The following is a 23664-nucleotide window of genomic DNA, read 5'->3' as shown; positions in this document are numbered from 1 at the left end:
GAGATAGGGGCATGTGGATGTGTGTTGGAGGATTCGAGTAGGTAACATCCTGGCTCAGGGCCCCTCCTCCAGACGCAGTGTGGGAACCACAGACACAACCTCTGCCCAGGGCAGTTTGTCCACATCACTAGTGTACACACCCTTAAACTCGGCAGTTCTGGTTTAAGGGATTTATCCCCAAGCAGCCTTGCAAGAGAGTTAATGACAAGTGGACAGGATGTTCCCAGCAGCCCTGGTGTGATAGCAAAAGCCTGGAAATAACCTACAGCCCAGCTATAAGCAAACAGTGGGAGGCTGTTAAAACAGCAAGGCGAGTCTCCCTGGATGAATCTAGAACAATCTCCAAATTAGATTAAGAAAAAAGACACAGGGGCAGCATGGTGAGCTGACATTTTTATAGACTAAAAGCAGGGGGATATAAGCATACTTACCGCTGGTACATGCTTAGAGTTTCTCTGAGAGGAAACCTGGAAGCCCCTTCAGTGGCCTGTGAGTAGGGGAAACAGGGCAGGGCTTATATTACCCATTCGAAAAATAATTAAAATTAACATTACAAAAATTTGCATTTAAATTGAAACACATGCACAAAACCGTCAAAGCTCTGGCCTTCCAGATGTCCATATGTCTGGCTAGACAGGGCAGTAGCTCCTGTGTGTAACTTCCTGCAAGTTACTTTCCTGATTGGGGCCTCAGTTTCCCTGTATGTGAAATGGGGCTGGGCTGACTGGGCCCTGCATGTCCTCCAGGCTCACCATGTCTCTGCTCCTGTATCCCTCCCTGCCTGGGGCCCGGTGCCTGAGGGACCCCTGCTGAAGCCCTTTCTCCTTCCTTAGGCTCTAATCTCTGCCCTTCCAACCCTGGGGCCAAGGTTCAGCCTGTCCTGCTTCACCCTAATTCCCATCCCAAGATGGGATGCTCAAGAAATAATTTCTGAGTGAATACATGAATGAAACTCAGAGGGTGAGGGATTAGCTTGAGGAAACACATTTATTATTATAACACATTTTTATATGGGACATTTTATAGAACCTTGTGTTGCTAGGTTTTTTTTATATTGAGATATAGTCTCAGTATGTGGATACAGTGAAATTCACTCTTTTAATGTACAGTTCTATGAATTTTGACAAATGTATATAGTCATGTAACCACCATCACATGATACAGAATATTGCCAACACCCCAAAAATTTCCCCTGTGTCCCCTTGCTGTGAATCCCTACCCCCGGGCCCTAGCCCCTGACAACAACTAATTCTGACTTTTCCAGAAAGTCATATAAATAGAATCCTACAGTATGTAGACTTTTGAGTCTGGCTTTTTTCGTGCAGCATAATTGGAGATGCCTCCGTGTTGTCGCATGCATCAGTAATTCATTCCTTTTTATTGCTGAGTAGAGTTCATTGGATGAATGGACCACAGTTGTTTATGCATTTACCAGTTGAAGTCTTTTTCATTTAGATAATGCAGGGGAAAAGCTGGCTTGAGCAGATCCCCTTGGGGAAAAGCTGGCTTGAGCAGATCCCCTTGGCCACTGAGGCTGCTCATGCCTTCATGCTCATCCCTAGCCTGTCCGAGGTAGCCTCCTTCCTCCCCCAGCCCCTGCCTGTCAAAACTCCTTTCCTGGGCTTCCCTGGTGGCATAGTGGTTGAGAGTCCGCCTGCCGATGCAGGGGACAAGGGTTCGTGCTCCCATCTGGGAAGATCCCACATGCCGTGGAGCGGCTGGGCCCGTGAGCCATGGCCGCTGGGCCTGTACGTCCGGAGCCTGTGCTCCGCAACGGGAGAGGCCACAACAGTGAGAGGCCCGCGTATCAGAAAAAACAACAACAACAAAAAAAAACCCTCCTTTCCTTTCCTTCAAGGCCCTTTTCAAATGCCCCCTCCCCAACAAGGAGCAGGGTTTACTGTCCCCGTGTCACAGGTTGGTAAAGCGAGGCTCAGAGAAAGGTAGCCCTCACCTGCTAGAGGCCCACAGCTAGAGCGTAGCAGAGCCAGAAGTCAAACCCAGGGCCAAGGGGAGAGGGAGTAGCTCAAGGGCCAAAGATCAGCCTCTTTGCAGGCCAGAGGGGTGGTGGGAGTTCAGAGCCCCATTCCCCCCATCTCAGCCCTGAGAGTTTACCAGCATGAGGGTGGCAGAGAATGGGGGGGTCCAGTCCTGCGTTGGGGGTGCGGGGTGGGGCAGATCCCACCAGGGCCTGTTTCTCCATGGGGGTCCTTCCTCCACCCTTCCAGCTGGTGCCTGAGCCCAGGCTGGGCCCAGCTCCCACCACACAGGCTGACATCAGTCACCAGAGCTGCGGGCTGGCTGAACGGTGCCCATCTTGTCCAGATTACCCATCCTAGGGCCCATGAGCATGCATGGCAAATTGGGTGATGGGCCCCAGCTGTGGGTGGCCTTCGCCCCACCCAGCCATTGGCAGCCACAGGACAAGTGGGGGACTAATAAGAGTGCTTAGGGAGCTCCCATCACTCGAGAGGATCCCAAGCTACCCTGCTCTGCAGACCTGAGGAGTCTTGGAACACAGCCCACCAGCTGGTGACCTTCGGCAAGTCTTCTGGGTCTCAATTTGACCGTCTGCAAATGAGACTCTTGGGGGAGAGGCTTGAGAAGGTCTCATGGCAGGAATAAACTTGCTGTTTCTGTGGAGCAGAAGCTCAGGGCCTGGGAGTCTATATTTTAAACCAGGCTTGTGACACATGGGCTAGTCTGAGAGCAGCCTCAGTATAGCTCTGCTTACGCTTGTGCACATGAATGCACGCTGGGCCACATGTTAGAATCCCCAGAGTGTTGATAGAGGCATGGCGGGGAGGCTGACCTGTGGGTATGCTGGCAGCCCGACCCAGGGTGCAGGGAAGTGAACAGATTGGCAACTCACATTAGGATCATAGTGACCAGAACTTGCTAGTGGATTGAGTGCGGTGGGTGACAGAAAGAGTCAAGGATGAAGTCTGGGTTTGGGGCTTAAGTACTGAGTGAGACCATTTACTGTGATGGGAAAGAGGGAGGAGAATGGGGTGGGGCGGCAGGGACGGGGTGCTGTGGGAGCTGGGGAATCAAGGGTTATGTGTTGGATGCTTCTGCCTGAGATGCTTTTGGAAGCCCGGGTGGCGATGGCAAGCTGGTGGGACATTCAGGGGAGAAATCTGGGTGGGATGGAGACCATGCAGTCAGCACATAGGGGGATGTGAAAATCCTAGGACCCACTGGAGTGGCAGGGCCCTGATGCATCTGGGGCCTTGAGCACTTTGCCATCTGGTCCTGGGTGGATCTTATGGATCCCTTTTCAGAATATTACTTTTAAATGCATAAAATAAAAGCACAAGAACACCCAGTGATATGGCGATTATAATCAAAACATTAAAAATTAAATCTGTGCCATAGTTGTCACATTATCCAGTGGTGGGTTTGAGAATGTCTGTCATTCTGAAGTGATGATCAATATAATATTTTACGATACTGTAACATCGGTGCTGTGATGTGAAAATAGTTGTGATTTCTATTGGTAATGAAGTTGTAGAATCAACTAACAATGTTATGATTTGGGGCCTATGCTCATAATTGAAGGAAATACCAAATTTTAATTACAGGTTAGTGATCAAAAATGTAATTTTTCTCTCATCCAAGTTCATGGACCCCCTGAATTCTCTTCACAGGCCCTGTGGTCCCCCATTAAGCACCCTTGACCTAGGGAGAGAACATAAACACCCTTGACAAGGGCCCAGGATGGGGCTTATGAGAGCTCCCTAAGAAGCCTGAAAAAAGAGGACTCAGAGAGGGGGTGATGGGAGGGGAGGGCAAAGGACAGAGGAGGGGAGAAGGAAAACTCAGGGAGGGTACATCTGGGAAATACTTCCAGAAAAAGGGAGCGGCCATATGGGTTGACTGCTGCTGAGGTGGAGAGTAAGCTGAGGGCATAGAAGTGTCCCCTGACCCTCCCTTGTCAAGGAGGGTTATAACAAGGTGCGTTAAAGAGTGAAGGGGGGCTTCCCTGGTGGCGCAGTGGTTGAGAGTCTGCCTGCCGATGCAGGGGACACGGGTTCGTGCCCCGGTCCAGGAAGATCCCACATGCTGTGGAGTGGCTGGGCCCGTGAGCCATGGCCGCTGAGCCTGCGTGTCCGGAGCCTGTGCTCCTCAAAGGGAGAGGCCACAGCAGTGAGAGGCCCACGTACAGCAAAAAAAAAAAAAAAAAAAAAAAAAAAGAGTGAAGTGGCTCCGTGGGGCTGTGGATAGGTCGGCGGGTGCACGGGATTCAACAATATGGATTGTATTTTTTTCTTGAGTGTGGTAAATACACAGATTTTATTATACTATTCTTTATGCTTTGTGTGTGTGCGTGAAGTACACCAGAATGACATTCTTAATTTTTTTAAAAGGTGGGGACTTCCTGGTGGTCCAGTGGTTAAGACTCCATGCTTCCACTGCAGGGAGCAAGGGTTCGATCCCTGGTTGGGGAACAAAGATCCCACATGCCACAGCCCCAAAATTAATTAATTTATTTATTTATTAAAAATAAAAAAATTAAAAGGTGAGCGTGGGAATGGAGGTGAAAATGGAGACAACTTGTTCAAGATGTTTTGTTGTTTGGGGGAGCAGAGAAACTGGAGACACAGATAGAGGGGGCTGTGGAGTCAAGGATATTTTTTTTCTTTAATTTTTAGCTGGGAGCCCTTGGAGCACATGTGTGTGCTGGTTGGGGGGGGGGGCGCTGATGGTGCAGAGGAGGAAAGAAGGGGCCAAAGGGACAAAGGCTTGAGAAGCTCGGACGTACTTGTTTCCCTGGTCCTCAGGTCCCCTTTGTGACCTCTGCACCACGGGCTCTCACACTTAAGCGAGCATCAGCTGGCTGGGCCTCTCCGCAGAATTTCTGATTCAGTAGGTCTGGAGTGGGACCTAGAAACTTGCATTTCTCACAAGCTCCCTGGCGATGCTGCCACAAGGACCACAATTTGAGAACCACTGCTCTAATCGGCACCACTTGCGCCCCCTTCAGGATTTAACATTGCACTACAATGGACCATGCCCCTTCTAAAGCACTCAAGGGAGGAAGGTATGGGAGCAGACACTTGAGATGGAAGAGACTAAGGAACAAGCAGCTGAAACCTGACCCCCAGCCAAGGTCACTGCCTCTCTCTTGGAAGCACCAGTCTTCCCAGGGACCCTGGGAGCTGCCCTTTTGGACCTCCTGGAAGACTGACAGGAGAAGGGAAGGAGCCAGGGCTGGGGGATAGAGAGTGTGGCAAGAGGCCAGCAAGTATGCCAAATGGAGAGGGAGTGGAGGAGGGGCACCGGCTCTCTGCCTTCAGGCACTGAGCCCTGAGAACATGCTGTTCACCTTTGCAATTTGATCCTGGTCTCACACCAGACCAGTTTCTCCTACTCTTGGGAAAGAGAGCCGCCCTGTCAAAGAAATGAACATTAGCTTGTCAGATCCCAGAACATCTGAGCTGGGAGAACCCTTGGAGACTGGCCAGTTCAGCTCCATTTCACAGATGGAGGGAGCCAAAAAATAGAAAGTCCAGCTTGGTTGATGGACCTGCAAACTCTTGTACGGGGAAAGATGCATCCCCACTTCCTGCTACTGACTCAGCCCTAGGAAGCTGGGTAACGGGCATGACACTGGACGCTATGCTCTGACCCTTGCTCCTTCCCCTTTTCATTGACTCATTGAACACATTTTTTTTGAGCACCCACTGTAAGATAAGCACTGTGCTAGATATGGAGATAAAGCAAGACCAAGCCCCTTGCTTCATGGCACTGACATTCCAAAGGTAAATTTTAAAAGGCAATAAACAGATAAATATGTAATACAAAGTCAGGGAGTGATAAATGGTAGGAAGAGACCTGAAATGGCATGAGGGAGTGAGCCTTGTAGATGGTGTGCGAGTGGGGAGGATCCACACAGAGGGAACAGCATGTGCAAAGGCCCTGAGGTGGTTGTGTGCTCGCTCTGTTGGAGGGGTGTTACAGAGGCCAGTGTGTCTGGAGCTGAGTGAGGGAGAGAAGGCAAGGAGAGGAAATCAGAGTGGTAGCAGGAGGCCAGGTCATGAAAGAACCTGTGGTTAGAGAGGATTTTGGCTTTCCCTCTGAGAGAGACAGGAACCCTGGGAGGGTTTTGAGCAGAGGAGAAATGTGATTTGACTTAGGTTTAACAGGATCCCTCTGGCTGCTGAGTGGAGGATGCCCTTGGTTGCCTTATGTCCTTCCATGGGGACATATGGAAGGGACAGGAGCCTTCCCCCAGGCCCTACCCATGACCCCAGCCCACTGTCTGTCTCCCCACAGCTAGAAAGGTACATCCAGATGAACCTGAGGTTGGAGCTGGCGCAGGCCCAGCAGCATATGGTCCAGAACCAGACAGCCACCATGCTGGAGCTGGGCACCAGCCTCCTGAACCAGACCACCGCCCAGACCCGCAAGCTGACCGACGTGGAGGCTCAGGTACCGGAGGGTGAGGGGGCAGCACTGTGGGGCCTGTGGCAGGCCAGGCTGGCTCACAGCCGCAGTCATCTTGCCCTGACCCCCGTCCCTGGGTGAGGTCAGGGCCTCCTCTGACCCTGTAGCCTCCTGGGACTCCTCCCTGATGACCCCATTACAAAACTTTCTCCCACAAGGCCATGAGCCCAGGGTAGGGAGAGGGGGGAGGGTAGACACTGGGTTTGGCTCTTCTGCCTCTGTAACTCCAGTGTCCGGGTCCGTGCTGAGCAATGAGATGAGGGGATGCAGCAGCACACACACACCCCGCAAAGGACTCACAGGGCTCCGGGGGAAGATTGATAATAGACAATTCATTAGAACTCAGGGGCCAATGACTCTGAAAGAGGAGGCCACAGGGAACAGCCGAGAGGGAAGGAGAGGACAGGAATTTAATGAGAGGGTAAGTGAATGGCTGAAAAGACACTGACAAATGGGCACATGTTTGTTAAACCCTACTATGCACCAGGCACTGTTGGATGGGCCTGGTTCTAGGTTACAGCAGTAAATAAAACAGGCGTGGACCCTTACCCCCGTGAAGCTTCCTTTCTAACGAGCACCAAGAAAACAAACAGGATAAATAACATATGTGTGTGAGATGGTGGTAGCACTAGGGAGAAAGTAGCGTGGACGAGATCAGTGGGGAGTGTGTGCCGGGAGTGGCGGGAGGGGCGAGTTGCAAGTTTAGACAGTACGGCCAGGAAGGCACCACTGGGAGGGTAGGATTGGAGCCAGGCTTACTGGGAGAACCTTCCCGACAGGGAGAACAGTATATGCAAAGGCCCAGGGGTGGAATGGCGCTGGCAAGCTCCAGGAGCGTCAGGGAGGCTGGTATGGCTGGAGTGACCCAGGGAGACTGGTGGGCTCAGACAGGGGATGGGGGCAGATGGCATCACAGGGCTTTGCAGACCACTGCCGTGTGAGGTGGGAGCCACAGGGAGATTTTGAGCATAGGGGCTGCTTTTTAAGTCTGCCTCAGACTACCGAGCAGCCAAGGGCTGCAGGGAGCAAGGGCAGGAGCAGAGAGCCCTGTGAGTAGGCTGGCCCGGGTACAGAGGGAGATGGAGGCGGGGGCCTGAGTGGGGGCGGGGAAGTGCAGGGAAGCGGTCAGGTACCCATTTGGAAGGTGGAGCTGATGGGACCTTCTGATGGATGAGATATGGGGGGGTGGGTCAAGGGTGACTCCTGCTGGGGTCCGAGCAGCAGGAGGAATGGAACTGACATGCAGTGATGGGGAAGAGGAAATTTAAGAAGCAGATCATAAGCTCAGTTAGGGTCTGTGAGTGAGTGAGTGAGTGAGGAAATACTGAGAGGGTGGAAATAGGTCAGCAAGTTTCTGGAATGGCAGGGCCCAAGGTCAGGTGTGTGGCAGTTGGCAGGGCTCCTGCAGAGCTTACATGGGCCCCCACCTCCCCCCACCCCCCCCACTCGCCGGGACAGGTTCTGAACCAGACATCGAGAATGGAGATCCAGCTTCTGGAGACCTCACTGTCCACCAACAAGCTGGAGAAGCAGCTGCTGCTGCAGGGCCACGAGCTCCACCGGCTTCAGGGCCACAACAGGTGGGCACTGGCACCCTGGCACTGGACAGGGACAAGGGCTGGGACCTGGGCTGAGGGCCAGGGCCAGCTGGGGCCCAAGTGGGCTTGAGACCGAGGGTGAGCACCAGAGCCAGCCAGGGCTGGGCTCGGGCCGGGGTCGAGGTTGGAAGTTGGACTTGGGCTAGTGCCTGGGCTGGGGGATGGGGCCAGAGCTAGGGGCCTGGATTAAGACTGGAGTGAGGGGACACTTGGGGGACTAGGGCTGGAGCTAAAGCTGGGACGTGACCAGGGCTGGGGGAAAGACTGAAACCAGGGCTGGGGATCAGACTGAAGCCGAAAGTGAATGTGGACCCTGGGGCTGGCGGCCAGGCAGGCATGGGGCCTGGCTACCCCGTCCTGGGTGGAACAGGGGACAGGCATTTTCCTGGGGCTCAAGACACGCTGATTCTTTCTCTGTTCTTTCTGTCTCTCCCTCTCTCTCTCCCTCTCTCTCTTTTTCTTTCCTTCTTTTCTTTCTTCCTTTATTTATTTCATGAATTTTAACAGCTTTATTGAACTACCATTTACATACCACACAATTCACCCTGTACATTTTAATTTGATTTACTTATTTGTAAATACATAAATCTGATCTCGTCTACAAACTCTCCTTCCCAGAAGCAACCACAGTGACCAGTTTCTTTTCTGCATTAGCAGACAGTCTCTGCATTTATAAGCAAAGACACACAAGGGGAACACCCTTTAAATTACAAAGAAAGAAAGAGTCCTGGGGTACAGATAAGGCAGAGACATGGACATCTGAAGCTGATTTCATCTTGGTTTCGAGCTGAGTAGAGGAAACACTGCCAAGGTCAGGCTGCTGGAGGAGGCACCAAAGCAGCCACAGGCCTGTGTACAGGGCGAGATGTTACTGTTGCTCACATGCTGGGTCAAGATAAGGCATAAGGATCCTCCAGCTCCCTGTGATCTGGGGACCGTTAATGATAGTTTGTGCACCTTCTTATTCTTACTCTCCACCCTGAGGGGGGAAGGGCTGGGACACTATCAATCACTCTGAATTGAATTACCAAGTGCCTAGAGACCAGTGAAGATGGAGGATATCATCCATAAGCTCTTGGCCCATGGAGACAGCTAAAATTCTAGAATCCAGTGTGCCCAAATTCTCTCTTTTCCTGAGACATAATTTGGGGTCCAGGGAAAATTCCTCCTGCCCTGGCTGGACTCATTTTCTTAGTCTGGAGAATGGGTTGGCATAGCCTCATGTATAGGAAAACATCTCCCTCCTACCCCTATCCCTCAGCCACCCGCCCACCCACAGCAGAGGCAAATATGTATGCACAGTCCCTTTTTAAACCCAAGTGAAGCAGACTATTCCTTGGCACATTGGATTTTTGTCTCGTTTTTTCAGTTGTCCTAGAGATGGTTCCATAACTGCATGACACGCTTGCCCGTTCTTTCCTCCAGCTGCATAATGTTCCACTGTATGGCTGTCCCCGCATTTGTTTCCCAGTCCCCAATTAATGGGTATTGAGGTCATTCCAGTCTTTTACGATTCCAACCAGTGATGCTATGAATAACACTCCCATATCTTATTGCACACATATGTGAGCAAATCTGTAGGATAAAATGCCAAAAGTGCAAGAGCTGAGTCAAAAGCTTCTTTCTGTTTTAAGACTCTTTTTTTAAAACTCATTACAAACATGCCTCATGCTTATTAGACAATCTTACTTATCAGACAATAGAGACCTGTGCAAAATGAAAGGGAAGGTCAGTCCCCTCCACCCACCCTCTCCTCTCCACCCCCATCTGCTCAAACCTGCTCTGCGGAAGTGACAGCACTTAGTGGATTTTCTTTCACATTCGCTAGAAACACAGGGGCCACTATGTCCTTCCACGTGTCCATCCACGCCTTTTCCTATAAGCTCCCCAGTATCCCTCTACATTTACATTCATACCTTTTTCTTTCTCTTTTAAGTTCCCACATGTGGGGTTAGACCAGAGGTACTGATGCGCCAGGGCGCCCACTCCAAGTCCCCGGCATCTTTCCAATTCTGAGCAAATGCTCTCAGCCTCCTTCCTCTTCACCGCTCCAGAACATTTCCAGGGACACCAGAACAGAACAGACTCAGCCAGTCCTGGCTGTTGGCATTTTGGCTGTTTTGTTTTTCCCTATTACAACCCATCCTCCAAAGGGCATTCACGCCCATGCTCCCTGGAGGTTATCTCTGGTGAGTGGACAGCTAGGTCAAAGGGCACACATATTTGGGATTTGATAATGGCTACCAGGTTGCTGCTGTGTCCCTCCCACCCCACCTCTTTTCCCTACTGGACTCCAATCCATTTTACTCCAAGGCCAGGTCTCTCTTTCCTCCCCTCCTCACTCTGTGCTCTCTGTGGGCGTGGACCTCCGCGCTGTGTAACCCTGGGCGGGACGCTACCGCTCTGAGCCTCAGTGCGGGTCTGAGCCTCACCCCGGGGCCCAGGGGAAAGCCCGCGAGTGTGCCTGCAAGGTGGGGACGGCGGGTTCACGCCTGTGCGCCCCCGCCCCGCAGCGCGCTGGAGACGCGGGTGCAGGCCCTGGAGACGCAGCAGCAGGCGGAGCTGGCCAGCCTCCGCGGCGAGAAGGAGCGGCTGCGGCGCCTGCTGGGCCGCCAGAGCGGCGCCCTCGCCGGCCTTGAGCGCAGCCTGCGCGCCGCCAGCAGCAACTCCAGCCTCCTGCAGCGCCAGCAGAGCCAGCTGCTGGAGTCGGTGCAGCGCCTGGTGCGCGTCGTGGCCCAGAGCCCGGGTGAGCAAAGTGGGCCCCCCAGGTGCGGGAGGAGGGGAGGAGAGGGGTGGGAGACCCCGCTTACCCTCCCGGTTCACGCCAGTCCTGGAAGCTACCTCGGGAAAGACCACCCCCCGCCCCCACCTGTGAAACAGAAATAACACCAAACAGTAGTAATAATGGTGACGACAACAGTCCTAAGAGGAACCAATCCAGACTCTTTCCCCGACTCCATGTGTGACCTTGACCGTACCCCTGTCCCTCTCTAGGCCTTCGTTTCCCCATGCGTTTAATGGAGGCGATGATAATAAGGAGGATACCACCAGCCCAGACGGAGGAGTCCGGGGTCCACGATCCACCCTCCATCCTCACTTGCTTGGGCTTGCCCCGCTCCCCAGGCCTCAGTTTCCCTATCTGCAGAATGGAGAGGTTGGACTCAATGCCTCCCAAGGACTTCTCTCACCCTAATGCCCCCAGCCCCTAAGCCCAAGAGGGCCAAACAGAAGTGGGGAGGCACCTGTGGCCCAGGCTTCTGAGAAAGGAGGACAATGGCCGGCCCCGCTCCCCAGCCCTCACTTCTAACGGGACCGACTTCAATCACTCATTTCCAGCTTCAGTCACTCAGTCAACAAGCACTTACTGAGCCAGACCCGGTGCTGGGTGCTGCGGATACAGCTGTGAACAGCAGAGTTCCACAACTGTCTCATGCAAAAGATGCCCAACCCCTGTCTGTGGGTCTCTGAGGGAAGGAGGAGGAAATACATATTTGTTAAGTGCCTACTATGTGCTAGATGCCCTGCTACCAGTGTTCCCGAAGTTTCCAGTGGTTAAGAATCCACCTGCCAATGCAGGGGACATGGATTCGATCCCTGGTCCTCCGGGAAGGTCCCACATGCCGCGGGGCAACTAAGCCCGTGCTGCAACCACTGAAGCCCACATGCCTAGAGCCCGTGCTCCACAGTAAGAGAAGCCACCGCAATGAGAAGCCCACGCACCACAAGGAAGAGTAGCCCCCGCTCGCCACAACTAGAGAAAGCCCGCACGCAGCAACGAAGACCCAATGCAGCCAAAAAAAAAAAAAAAGCAATAGTGATGGATTCCAGACACTATGGCTGGCAGCGATTTAGAGACAGAGGATGGTACCATGGCTCATCTAAGTTGGGCAGGCCCCACCAGTTAGGGGTGTGAGGCCTGAGGTAGCCACAGGCAAGAGAGGTGAACACCTTCCAAACCATGAGATTAGGAGTGACCCAAACCCATCACTGGCTTGTGCATAGAGCCGTAGCAATGAGGCTGCCTAAATTAATCCTGTAGCTCAGCCAAAGGCATGGGGCCTGGGCCCAACACTTCTCCCCACAGGCTCACCGCTAACCCAGTCTCCAGCTGTGGCCCAACATCTGCTCACCAGCCTGGGTGAGAGGTTGTATAGGGGACTTTGCCTCAGGCACCCTTTGACCAAACGCCTGTCCTGCCCCACTGTCACCAGGGAGAGGCACTACGGGTTGTTTCTCCCTACTGTCTAGATGGAGAAACTGGAGGAATATTAGTCACCAGGTGTAGAACAGAAGATTGGATGGAGACGGGCACAGGAACCAGGCATCCATGAAGGCCAGCAGTAAGCCTGAACCCCCTCTCTGCACAGCTTTGTCCTAGGCAGGTGGAGGCTGGCAAGGGGTGGAGAACTCAGGGCATTCAGAAGGTTAGAAGGACGGGGACACAGGTGGAAAGACCTAACCCACGCATGGTATCAGAAGCAGCATTCGTTAACGAGGTCTGTTTGTCCAGCCTTGTATGGGCTCAGTGGTGGAGACCCAAGGGGAGGTGGGTAGTAGGAAAGGTACTGGCTCTCCAGTCAAATGGACCAGAGTTCAAGCTCTGGCTCCTTCACTTACTAGCACTGGCACTTCGCACAGGTCATTTAACATCTCAGAGCCTTGATTTTCCTCACCTATAAAATAGGAATAATAATAGCTCCTATCTCTCAGAGTTCTGGCACAGAGCATCAGATGAGTTCATACACATGAAGGGGCTGAGCATGGTACCTAGGGCCAAAAGGGGGTGAAGCTGATTAAGTACAAAGATTAAGGGGGCGTCCAGGCTGAGGCCAAACTATGTTGCATGTCAATACTGGCCCATCCTTCCTCTTATGCTCCCTGAAAATACTTTTCCTGGCCCCAGACTGCCCCTGACAGTACCTGGCTAAGAAACCCTACAATGCATGGTGGGTATTTCACTTGTATTGCTATGATTGTCGTTAAGGCTATTGTTGTTGACTAAGGAAAACAATAGTGGACAGACCCTGAGAAGAGTGGCTGGAAATCTGAGGCCAGCTCCTAGCTCTGCCCTTGCCTAGCTGGGAAAGTTGGGCCTGTCCCAGCTCACCTCTAGGCCAGCAACCTACCAGGCTTGGCTAGACTCCAGTTCCCCAGGGACCAGGGGGCTGGCAGATGGGGCCGTGGAGACCCTGCCCAGGGAATGTTTGTGCACAGACTGGGATGGATTTGGGGCCTTTGTCCCTTCATCTGTGATCTGGGAATAACAGCCTCATTTCAACAGGGCCTCAGCTCCAAAACCCAGGATCCAGGTTCAAGAATGAGGCCAAAACAGGAAGTCCCACCCCTTGGTAGCTTCCTGGTTCCTCACTGGTCAGGATACCTATCCATCTGGAACTTTAGCCCTATCCTTGGATACCCACCTACCCAAAGATTGGTTTCTGGTGGAATCATAGCCCAAACCTCTAATTGGATCCCAAAAAAGGAGCCAGAGAGGGTGTTTGAAACCTCTGTAGTCTATTTACCAACAGTCACTTTTTTTTTTTTTTTTTTTTTTGCGGTACGCGGGCCTCTCACCGCCGTGGCCTCTCCCGTTGCGGAGCACAGGCTCCGGACGCACAGGCTCAGCGGCCATGGCTCACGGGCCCAGCCGCTCCGCGGCATGTGGGATCCTCCCAGACTGGGGCACGAACCCGCGTCCCCTGCATCGGCAGGCGGACTCCCAACCACTGCGCCACCAGGGAAGCCCAACAGTCACTTTTTTCAGGTTAAGCCTGGAGGCCTCCAGGGCCCTGGTGGGATTTGGCCATTAAATTAATATTCTCCCTTGAGGCCAGAGGTCAGCTCCCAGGGAGGGCATAATGAGGGCGACCCACCTAAGAGCTGCAGGGATATCCAGCTGGTAGAGTGGGCTGTGGAGGGGACCCTGGGTCTCTTACCCGAGGGAGCTCCAAGGACAAATCCCCCATAAGACCTGGAGAGAGGGAAAGCCCTGCCCAGCCCCTCCCACCCGACCCAGCTGTGTGCCCTTGAGCCAGTTACCTCACTTTTGGGCCTCAGTTTCCTGGTCTGTGAAATGCGGAAGTACCTCAGTGGAGTTCAAGACCCAATTACCTGTCCTGGAAGACTCTAGCAGCCTCATCTCTGGCCTTCCTGCTTTGAGTCTCATCCCCTCCAATCTCTGCTCTATACTCTGTCCAGAGGGCTCTTCTTCTGCACAGTCTGGGCTCCTCAGCCTGGCATTCAAGGCTGAAATCTCAGCCTCATCTCTCCTTCCTTAATGATGCTCTCTGGTCCATCAAAGAGCCAGAGCTCCCTCTGGCCTTAGCTCTGGATCTGGGTGTCAGTCATCTCCTCTTTGTGGCCTCAGCCAAATTCTCCTCACCACACCCCGATCCCTGCACACACAGGACTGTTCCCGCCTTGGAGCCCGTGCATATGCTGTTCCCTCTGCCTGAGACCCTCGCCCCTTCTCCACCTGGGTGGCCTCTGCTCCTCATCCAGGTGCCAGCTCACTGTCAGCTCCTCTACGAAACCTTCCAGGGTCCGATACATCTCCCTCTCCCCAACGCCTCCCAGCCCAGAACCTGGCACAGAGCAGACGGGAGTGCCCACCTGGCCCCTTCCCTCTCTCCTTAGCTCACTTCCAATTGTTTTTACCTTGTCCCATTGCAGCCTCCATGAGGGCAGCTGAGCAGGTGTTCCAGGACTGTGCAGAGATCCAGCGCTCCGGAGCCAATGCCAGTGGCATCTACACCATCCATGTGGCCAATGTGACAGAGCCCAGAAAGGTTAGGGGGCTCCCTGAGGCCTGAGGCTATCAGAGGGTGCTGAGCCAAAGGACTCTCAGACAACCCTCCACCCCACCCCACCCTGCCCCCACCAACATCACGTCCAGGCCTTGTCCAACATCTGAGATTCCAGAGAAGGTGGGGGTGACCCTACCCTCTGGAGCCCCCACACATTCAGGGGTCAGATCATGCGGTTAAAGCAGAAGTTCCCAAAGTTGGCCATGCATCCTTCTCCAGCATGTTTTCCTGGGATGCTTTTAAGTTGGAATAGCAATAAATGGTTCTGTGTTGGTTCAGATAATGCTAGCTGATACAGCAAACAAACCTGCAAGAAATTCAGTTCCAGGGGCTTAACACAAAGAAGTTTATTTCTAATTTACTTACAGTCCAGCTGAAGGCAGGTGTGGGAGCTTGCTTTATGTGGGAAATTAGAGACCGGGGCTGATGGAAGCTCCACCATCTTCAGTGAGTGGCTCCCAAGGTTACCCAGAACTTTGAGGTCCAGTTATCAGATGTGTGGGGGGAGGGCAGTCAAGGGAAAATGTGGATGTCAGGAGAGAGGGTTTGGGGGCCAGGCCCAGAAGTGGAAGAGTTTGGGGAACAACTAGCCAGTCTTCCCACTTCATATTCCCTTTTCAGTTTTCTTTCAACCCTGCTGAATATATCAAGGAGAATGGCTCAGATTATCTTTAACAGTCCTCACACACCTGCTAAATCCCCCTTTCAACAAAGAGAGATCAGGCCCTCAATCTCTAGCTAGAATTTTGTAACACTATTTTGTTTTCATTATATATATATTTACAATTATCTGAATAAAGGCAAGTGTTACTAATTTTCCCTCTATGGTACTAATAAGATTTCCTTTTAAGATGCATTTAGTCTGAGTATTTATTTAAGTACAAAAAAAAAAAGACCATTTTTTTAACATCTTTATTGGAGTATAATTGCTTTACAATGGTGTGTTAGTTTCTGCTGTATAACAGAGTGAATCAGCTATACATATACATATGTCCCCATATCTCCTCTCTCTTGCATCTCCTTCCCACCTCCCTATCCCACCCCCCTAGGTGGTCACAAAGCACGGAGCTGATCTCCCGGTGCTTTGCGGCTGCTTCCCACTAGCTAGCTATTTTATATTTGGTAGTGTGTATTTGTCCATGCCACTCTCTCACTTCGTCCCAGCTTACCCTTCCCCCTCCCCGTGTCCTCAAGTCCACTCTCTATGAAAGATACCATTTTTAAAGTAAATACTTTATATGAAATTAGTTCAGCTATGGTGGAATTTGGTGGAATTTGGGAAGGTGTGAATAACTAAACTTTGGGAACACTTATAGAGAGGGAAGAGCTGGCCTGGGAGGCAAGAGATCTGGGCTCAAACCTCAGCTTTACTTTGGACTCATTTGCCTTGAGCAAGTCCCTTCCCTTCTCTGGGCCTCAGTTTCCCTTCCTGAAACCTCTGCTACCCTCACAACAGATGCCACTGGCTTCTCTCCCTGAGCACACCTTCACCATCTCAGAGCTTCTACTCCTGCTGCTCCCTCCACTGGAAACACTATTCCCACTCATCTCTGTCTGGCAGGCACATCATCATCCAAAGCCTTGTTCCAATGCCACCTCCCCTGGGAAGCTTTCCAGGATTGCCCCGTGACTGCTTCTTGGGAACTCTCTTTGTAGCTGCCCAAATGTTCCTATTCAATAGTCTGCCAGCCTTACCAGACCTAGCCCTATCAGTCTGCTAGCCTCCTCCAGACCAAGCCAGCCCTGGGGGTTAATTTATCTTTGATTTGTCTCTGATTCACCTAGTACAGGGGCAGGCACCAAGTGTTTCCTCATCAAACATTGAAATGTACTGAGCTGGCTGGAAAAAATAATATGTGAACAAAAGTTAAACTGAAAGATGTGATTGTGGTGGATGGTAAGTTCTTTGAAAGAAAGAATCATTCTTTCTTATCCATATTGGCATTTCCCATGCCTTGAATGGAACCTGGCACCTAGTAAGTGCTCAGAAAACATTTGTCTGCTGAATGTAATAACATTTCCTTTTTTTTTTTTTTTTTTTTTTTGTATTTTGGCCATGCCACCCGACATCCAGGATGGTTCCCCAACCAGGGATCGAACCTGGGCTTCCATAATGAAAGCACAGGATCCTAACCATTAGGCCACCAGGGAACCCCTGTAATAACATTTCCTGAGTCTACACCATGTGCCAAGCACTTTACACCTCTTGGCATTTAATTCTTACAGCAACCCTGCAATAATAGCGAGGCCTCCATTTACTGAGTTCCTAGTATGTTATGTGCCAGGCTCTGTTCTTTTGATGGATGACAAATCTCATTTAATTTAATTTTAATTTAATTTTCACAACAATCCCAGTGTGCAGATGAGAAACTGAGGCACAAAAAGGTTTCCTCATTTTACAACTGAGGAAAAGAAGGCTCCGAGAGGACATCACTTGCCCACCATTTTAGAAAAATGAAGACAATCGGTGGGGGATTTGGACCTGGATCCTTGGGATGCCCTTGACCGCCAAGCTCACCTGTTGCTCTGTGAGGTTCTGTCAGCCAAATCACCCTCGGGCTGGCCCAGACCTGGCTTCTGGCTGCCTCCTGGGGCTTCCAACTTCCCACCTCCCCAATTTCCTCCAGGTGTTCTGTGACATGGAGGCCAGTGGAGGTGGGTGGACCCTCATCCAGCGCCGTGAGAATGGCAGCATGAATTTCCAACGGAACTGGAAGGATTACAAACAGGTAACATTTCTGCCCTGGGGAGGAGCTTGTCAGCCCTAAAACCTGGGGCAGGAAGTGGGTTGTGGGCAGGGGTCTGGTTTGCCCCCAACCCTTCTCAGAAAAACAATCAGCCTACCTAAACCAACTGCCTTCAAACAGATTTGGCCAGTGCAAATACGCTATCAGGGACTCCATCACCCGAAACTGAACCCTCTTTTTGCAAGTCCTGACATATATCCTAAGAATGAAAGTTTAAGTTTTATTTTGTTTTAATTTTTGGAAAAGATAATACATATACCTTGCTAAAAATGTTTAAAGAATACAAAAAAGGGAACAGAAAAAAGTGACCTCTGCTGCTCACCCCTGGCTGCATTGCTTAAATGAATGTCTTTGTCTTAGCACACACACATGACTACATCTGCAGGAGAGATTTTTTAAATTCAGAATTGCTGGCTTAAAGACCCCATGCATTTTACAAGACAAGGAATAGTGCCTGATTGTCTTCCAATTTTTTAATTAAATTTTGGATAAAGGATTTTTGGCAAGCTGACTTAAAAGCTCTTAAAGTTTTTAAGAGCAAAAGAAATAGAAAAAGATACACAGAAATACAATAATACTATTTCTTGTGTGTCTGCTTGCTGTGCATTTGATAAATACTTTTTTAAAAGTACCAAATTAATCTATGAGTGTTCTTGAACCAGTTGGGTTTTAAAGAATCATTCAAGGGCTTCCCTGGTGGCGCAGTGGTTGAGAGTCTGCCTGCCGATGCGGGGGACACAGGTTCGTGCCCCGGTCCGGGAGGATCCCACATGCCGCGGAGCAGCTGGGCCTGTGAGCCATGGCCGCTGAGCCTGCGCGTCCGGAGCCTGTGCTCCACAAAGGGAGAGGCCACAACAGTGAGAGGCCCGCGTACCGCAAAAAAAAAAAAAAAAAAAAAAAGAATCATTCAAATGGCAAAGAGAACTAGGGTGCTCAGAAGCAGAAATACACAAAAGACTGCTGAATGTTAACCATTAGGCTAATAAGTGGTACAGCATGACTAAAATGGGGAGTGGGGCTTAGGTGTGCCCTGTCCTCGGTGCTGAATTATTGTTCTGGCCAAGGGCATTGGTCACGTGTCACTCTGGGACACTGGTGACTCCCAGTGCTCTTAGCTTTACATTCCTATGTTAATGAAATATTGCAGTGGCTGCTATGTCACTGAACAATGTTTGCTCTACCACTTATGCAGCTGATTTAAGTTTTTAATTTTTTAATTGAGATGTAATATTCATGCAGCTAAGTGCACAAACCTTAAGTGTAAGACTCAGTGAATTTTCACATATGTATTCACCCATGTGACCACCATTCAAAGCTAGATATACAACGCTTCCAGCACCCCAGAAACCCTCCTTGTGTCCCCTCCAAGTCAAGACTCCCCTAAAGGTAGTAGCTATTCTGACTTCTACCACCACAGACTTCTTCTTTTTTGCCTGTTCTTGAACTTCAAATATTTCAATTATGATTCATGTGATTTCAATTATTTTTAACAGGCTTTTACATTCACAAAAGTCTTAGTCTTTTTGCTCTAGGAGTTGGGGAGCTCCTAGCAAAGTGGTTTTGGGTAAGTGTCCCCAGAGCCCAGCCCAGCTCCTTAACCAGAGGCATAGCCTTCCTCCTCGGCATGCAGCCTACCCGCATTCTCCTCTTCCCCAGGGCTTTGGCAACCCAGCCGGGGAGCACTGGTTAGGTAACGAGGTGGTGCACCAGCTCACCAGCAGGGCAGCATACTCTCTGCGTGTGGAGCTGCAAGATTGGGAAGGCAACGAGGCCTACGCCCAGTATGAGCATTTCCAGCTGGGCAGCGAGGGGCAGCTGTACAGGTGGGCTTGGGGCCCAGGCTCATGGGTGGGCTGGGAGTCCTGGGCTAGTGGCTACAGAGTATGCACCCACGGTCAGTCCCTGGGCGTCTCCAGTTCCTGCCATCTGTCCCCCATTTGGGCACACGTCATGGGATCTGGAGGCGGCTGGTTAGCACTCATCACATCCTGGCCACTGGGTGAGGTGGAGAGAATGTTGCTGACACTGCCATACCAGGAACAGGAAGTGGCCTTCCAAGGTCAGTCACCCCGAGGCAATCATTTTACAGAGGCCCAGAAGTGGGGAGGTGACTTTCCCAGCCTGTCCTATGCTGTGGGGTGAGGTGGAAATTCCAGGCTGGGAATCAGAGGAACTGGGCTCATTCTGGCTCTGCTCCAGCTCAGTGTGTGAACTCAGGCAAGTCGAGTGGGCTTCCCTGTACCTCTGCTTCTTAACCACAGGATGGGCTTAAATATGAGCACATTATAAAATCATCAAGGCCTCTCACCCCTCCCTCAGCCTGGTTCTTGGCTCTGTTCAGGAAAAGGATGAACATTTCTTGAGCACCTATTATGTTCCAGGCACATGACTCCATTTAATCCTCCCCACAACCTTCTGAGGTAAGCATTGCTGTACCTGCTTTAGCGATGTGGAAACTGAGACACAGAGCTTAAGTCCCCGGCCCAAAGTTAAAAAACAAGTAGGGCCTGGTTTTGAACTCAGTTTTGCTGCCAAAACTCATGGTGTTTCTCCTACATAATGTTACGTCTCTCAGAAACTCAAGGATCTTAAAGATAAGCTATCTTGGAACCAGGACAGAATTGAATTCATAGACTCATGCTCTAGGGCCGCAAAGGACCTCACATGTCACCCGGTTCTTTACATGATGCTAGAACCTCCTCACAGCCACACTCATCATCCAGCCATGCTGGAATGCCTTCACTGATGGGAAGGTCACTTCCTCCCAAAGAATCTCTGATGACTCTCTGTCCGCCTGCATTGTATGCCTCATTCCACCTCTGAGGGCTTCTCGGTGATGTGCCCCCAACCCCTCTATTAAATGCCACTGGTTCCTCCAGCTAGCTGGTTCTGACATCCCTTCTATGGGACCCAACCCAGTCTGATAATGTTCCTCCTTAAAGTGCAATGTCTAGAGCTGAATGAAACATCCCCGGCTCTGGGCTAGGCGGGGCTCAGCTGGATGCCTCCAACTCCTTAAGCTGACCAGGGAGTAGCCACAACACCCTGCTGACTCCTCTTTAAGCCACTGGCCACCAAAGCCAAGGCTTACATCCTGACTTTATCCCTATCTCCCTGAGCGACCCTGAGCAAGTTCCTTCACCTTCTCATCTGCAAAATGGGTGCCATAGGTGTACCTACCTCATTGAAAGTGTTGTGAAGCCAGAATGAGATACTACACATAGAGCATTAATGCTGGCCCTTAGTATATGTTCAGCAAATAATATTATAACATTATATTATAATATTATAATTACTGTCCCCAAGCCAGCCCTTCACACACTTGGCTGGACTGCTCTGTGCGAGTTCACTGCTGTTCCCATCTCCAGTGCCTGGGACATGGTAAGTGCGTAACAGGAAGCTGGGGGAGCCTCCCTTTCCTACACAAGTAACAGTTAAACCTCATCTCCATGACCCAATTCTTGGGCAGCAGCTTCTGTGGCCCTAAGTCCAGTATCTGCCATTTTTCTTGGGGAAGAAACATCGGGAAAAGTATCTGATTGTGCTAAATAACATGGCCCTGGAGCCAGATTGCCTGGGTATGAACCCTGACTCTATCACTTGTTGGATTCATGACCTTAGACAAGTTACTTACCCCTCTGCGCCTCAGTCTCCTCATCTGTAAAATATAGTATCTATGTCATAATTGAGATAATCTGCAGAAAACGCATAGCATGTGGTAAATGTTACATAAACGTTAGAGATATACAAACAATATATTCAAAGACAGAAATATAATATTTCTGCCTCTGTATATCTCAATTATTTATGTCCATTTATACAAACATATACATGTATGTTACATTTGGAACCCCTTGCTGTGCTCTCCTCTGTGAATTTGATGCGCTGCCTCTGGCTTTTTATCTGAGGCATGGAGAGCTCCCTGCCCATGGTTCCAGACTGCTATGCTCAGGTTTCAAAGGGCCCACATCTATGTGACCCTTTGCAGAGCCCTAAATAATAATAATGATATATTGAACACCTGCCCTGTGCCAGGCATGGGCTGGCTCTGGTCATTTGTGGAAGAATCAGACCTGAGCTCTACCCCTCAAAGTTGTTCACAGTCCAGTGTGTCATGTGTGTCTGAGGGTGAGTGTCTCCACAAGCAAACCCACACCCCCAAGAAGACAGGAGCTGCCTAAGGGGAAAGCACTGGGGCATAGAGATGCTTGTGCTATCGGGGAGGGCTCCCTGGAGGAGGTGGTGCCTATGAAGAGTAGGCATTCTCCAGACAGAGAGAGGATAGAAAGGGCTCCCCAAGCAGCAGGGAGATTCTGAAAAGAAGGCAGAAAGAAGAGTTGACATGCAGCTGGCCACAGAAACCCCAAACCTGAGCAAGGCTCTTTCAAGGGCTCCGGGGATCATAAGGAATAGGCCCTGCTCATTCAGGAAAAGCTTGGAAGATCCTGGAAAACACATAGGGACCTGGAAACTGCCAGAGAAGGGCTAAGGGGAGAGTGACAGAAACAGGTGCTGTCCCTGGGGCCCCACCGTACAGAGTCAGCTGCCTGGTGAGGTGGGGTGGATCCCCATAGGGAAGCCTAGAGGTGGTGAAACCTGGGCAGTCAGAAGCTGGGGCATGGGCATCGGGGTGGGAGGGGCACCCTTATTTGTCGGACACAATAATGGGAACCCTCTGAAGCCCGGCTGGGGTGCATGCATAGCCTGCAGAGAAGTGGCCCACGGAGCGGGATGGGGGAGGCACAAACAAGACACAGGCACACACTGACACCAGGCACAGGCCTCCCAGAGGTACCCACACACCCAGACCTGGCAACAAGCACAAGATACACACAGAGATATACAGGGACATGCAGAGACACACATGCACATGTGGAGGGGCTCACCACACCCCTGGGGTACACACTTGAACCTTCAGGGCACAGACTCACACAAGTGCCATAGCTACACAAACAAGCACAGACACACACCCAGGCATGTGTGCAAACATGCCTCAGAGAAGCCCTCTCAGGTAAACACACACACAATCTCAGGCACAAAGACATATTCCAGAGCACACACTCAGACCCACCATAAAGATTGCTGCACAAACTTAAACGCACACATAAACACGCAGGCACAGAGACTTGTATCCGGATGCTCACGACCTCAGACACAGACTCACGCACCTCCTGTGTCTCACTTGGGGGTGTCCAAGGACTCGTGTGTATGTTTGTGTTCCCCAGACCTGAGCCATGATTATGTCCAAAGTGCATCTGAGCAATGGGTCAAGTAGGGCTTCCCGGCTCATGACTTGAGGGTCCCTTAGAGATCACAGGTCCCCCTTCTGGCTCCCAGAGAGGAGGGGAAGGGAGGCTGAGGACTTGGGGCCAGTGCTGCTGCAGTGACCCCATGAGATCATTTGGCTTTGTCCAGCACTGATTCCACACAGCCCCAGACTAAAGGTGACCCCAAACTTTAGCCTGGCCTTGAACTGACATGACTGAGCCCTCAAATGGAGCCCTCAATGGCCACAAGGAGAAGCTGGGACCATATGAGCAGGTGGGCCGGCCAGCCTGTCCCCACCCCAGGGAGCCCCTGGCCAGGTAGGCCTCTTGGTGGGGGATTTGCAACACCGCTCATGCAAGCCCAGGGTGGCATATTTAAGGGTACAGTTAAGGTTTCACGACTGGCCACCCTGAGCCAGCCCTGCCCTCACCACAGACAGAGAACACAAGTGGTACGTGCAGGGACTGAGGTGGCCTCATGCCCAGGCCCCACATTCCCTCTGGATCCCAATGGGGGCATGTCGCAGGCCCTGCCCTGGGGAACCAGGGCATCCCTGAGCTGCCCTGGCTGCATCTGGTGTCCACTTGCCTCCACCCGTAGAACCTTCTATTGCTCCCAAACTGGCTCCCGCCTCAGCTGCCAGTGCAGCCCCTGCCCTGCTACAAGCCCCCAACACTCTCTCCCGCCAGGCTCAGTGGAAGCCTGTGCCAGCCATGCACACAGGCTGGGAACACAGGGACAGGACGGGACGAATCAACAAGCACCGAACATGCCAGGCACTTACCGTGTGCCAGT

The 23664-nt window shown here is 51.5% G+C and overlaps 1 protein-coding gene across 1 annotated transcript in view; it reads left to right on the top strand.

Moving 5' to 3' along the window:
- Positions 1-23664, top strand: part of ANGPT4 (angiopoietin 4) — a gene marked incomplete at both ends in the record, with an annotated part of 39170 nt that overhangs the window by 13442 nt on the left and 2064 nt on the right. Inside the window, 6 exons of the mRNA XM_082645340.1 lie at positions 6280-6435; positions 7909-8030; positions 10562-10794; positions 14721-14836; positions 17482-17583; positions 19258-19424. Of these exons, the coding sequence (XP_082501466.1) occupies positions 6280-6435; positions 7909-8030; positions 10562-10794; positions 14721-14836; positions 17482-17583; positions 19258-19424 (896 nt within the window). The remainder of the gene's footprint in view (positions 1-6279; positions 6436-7908; positions 8031-10561; positions 10795-14720; positions 14837-17481; positions 17584-19257; positions 19425-23664) is intronic.

This window comes from Mesoplodon mirus, assembly GCF_964341445.2.
Source record: "Mesoplodon mirus genome assembly, chromosome: 15".
NCBI lineage: Eukaryota > Metazoa > Chordata > Mammalia > Artiodactyla > Ziphiidae > Mesoplodon > Mesoplodon mirus.
Note: the sequence above shows the minus strand (reverse complement) of the source record. Positions and strands in the feature narration are given on the sequence as shown.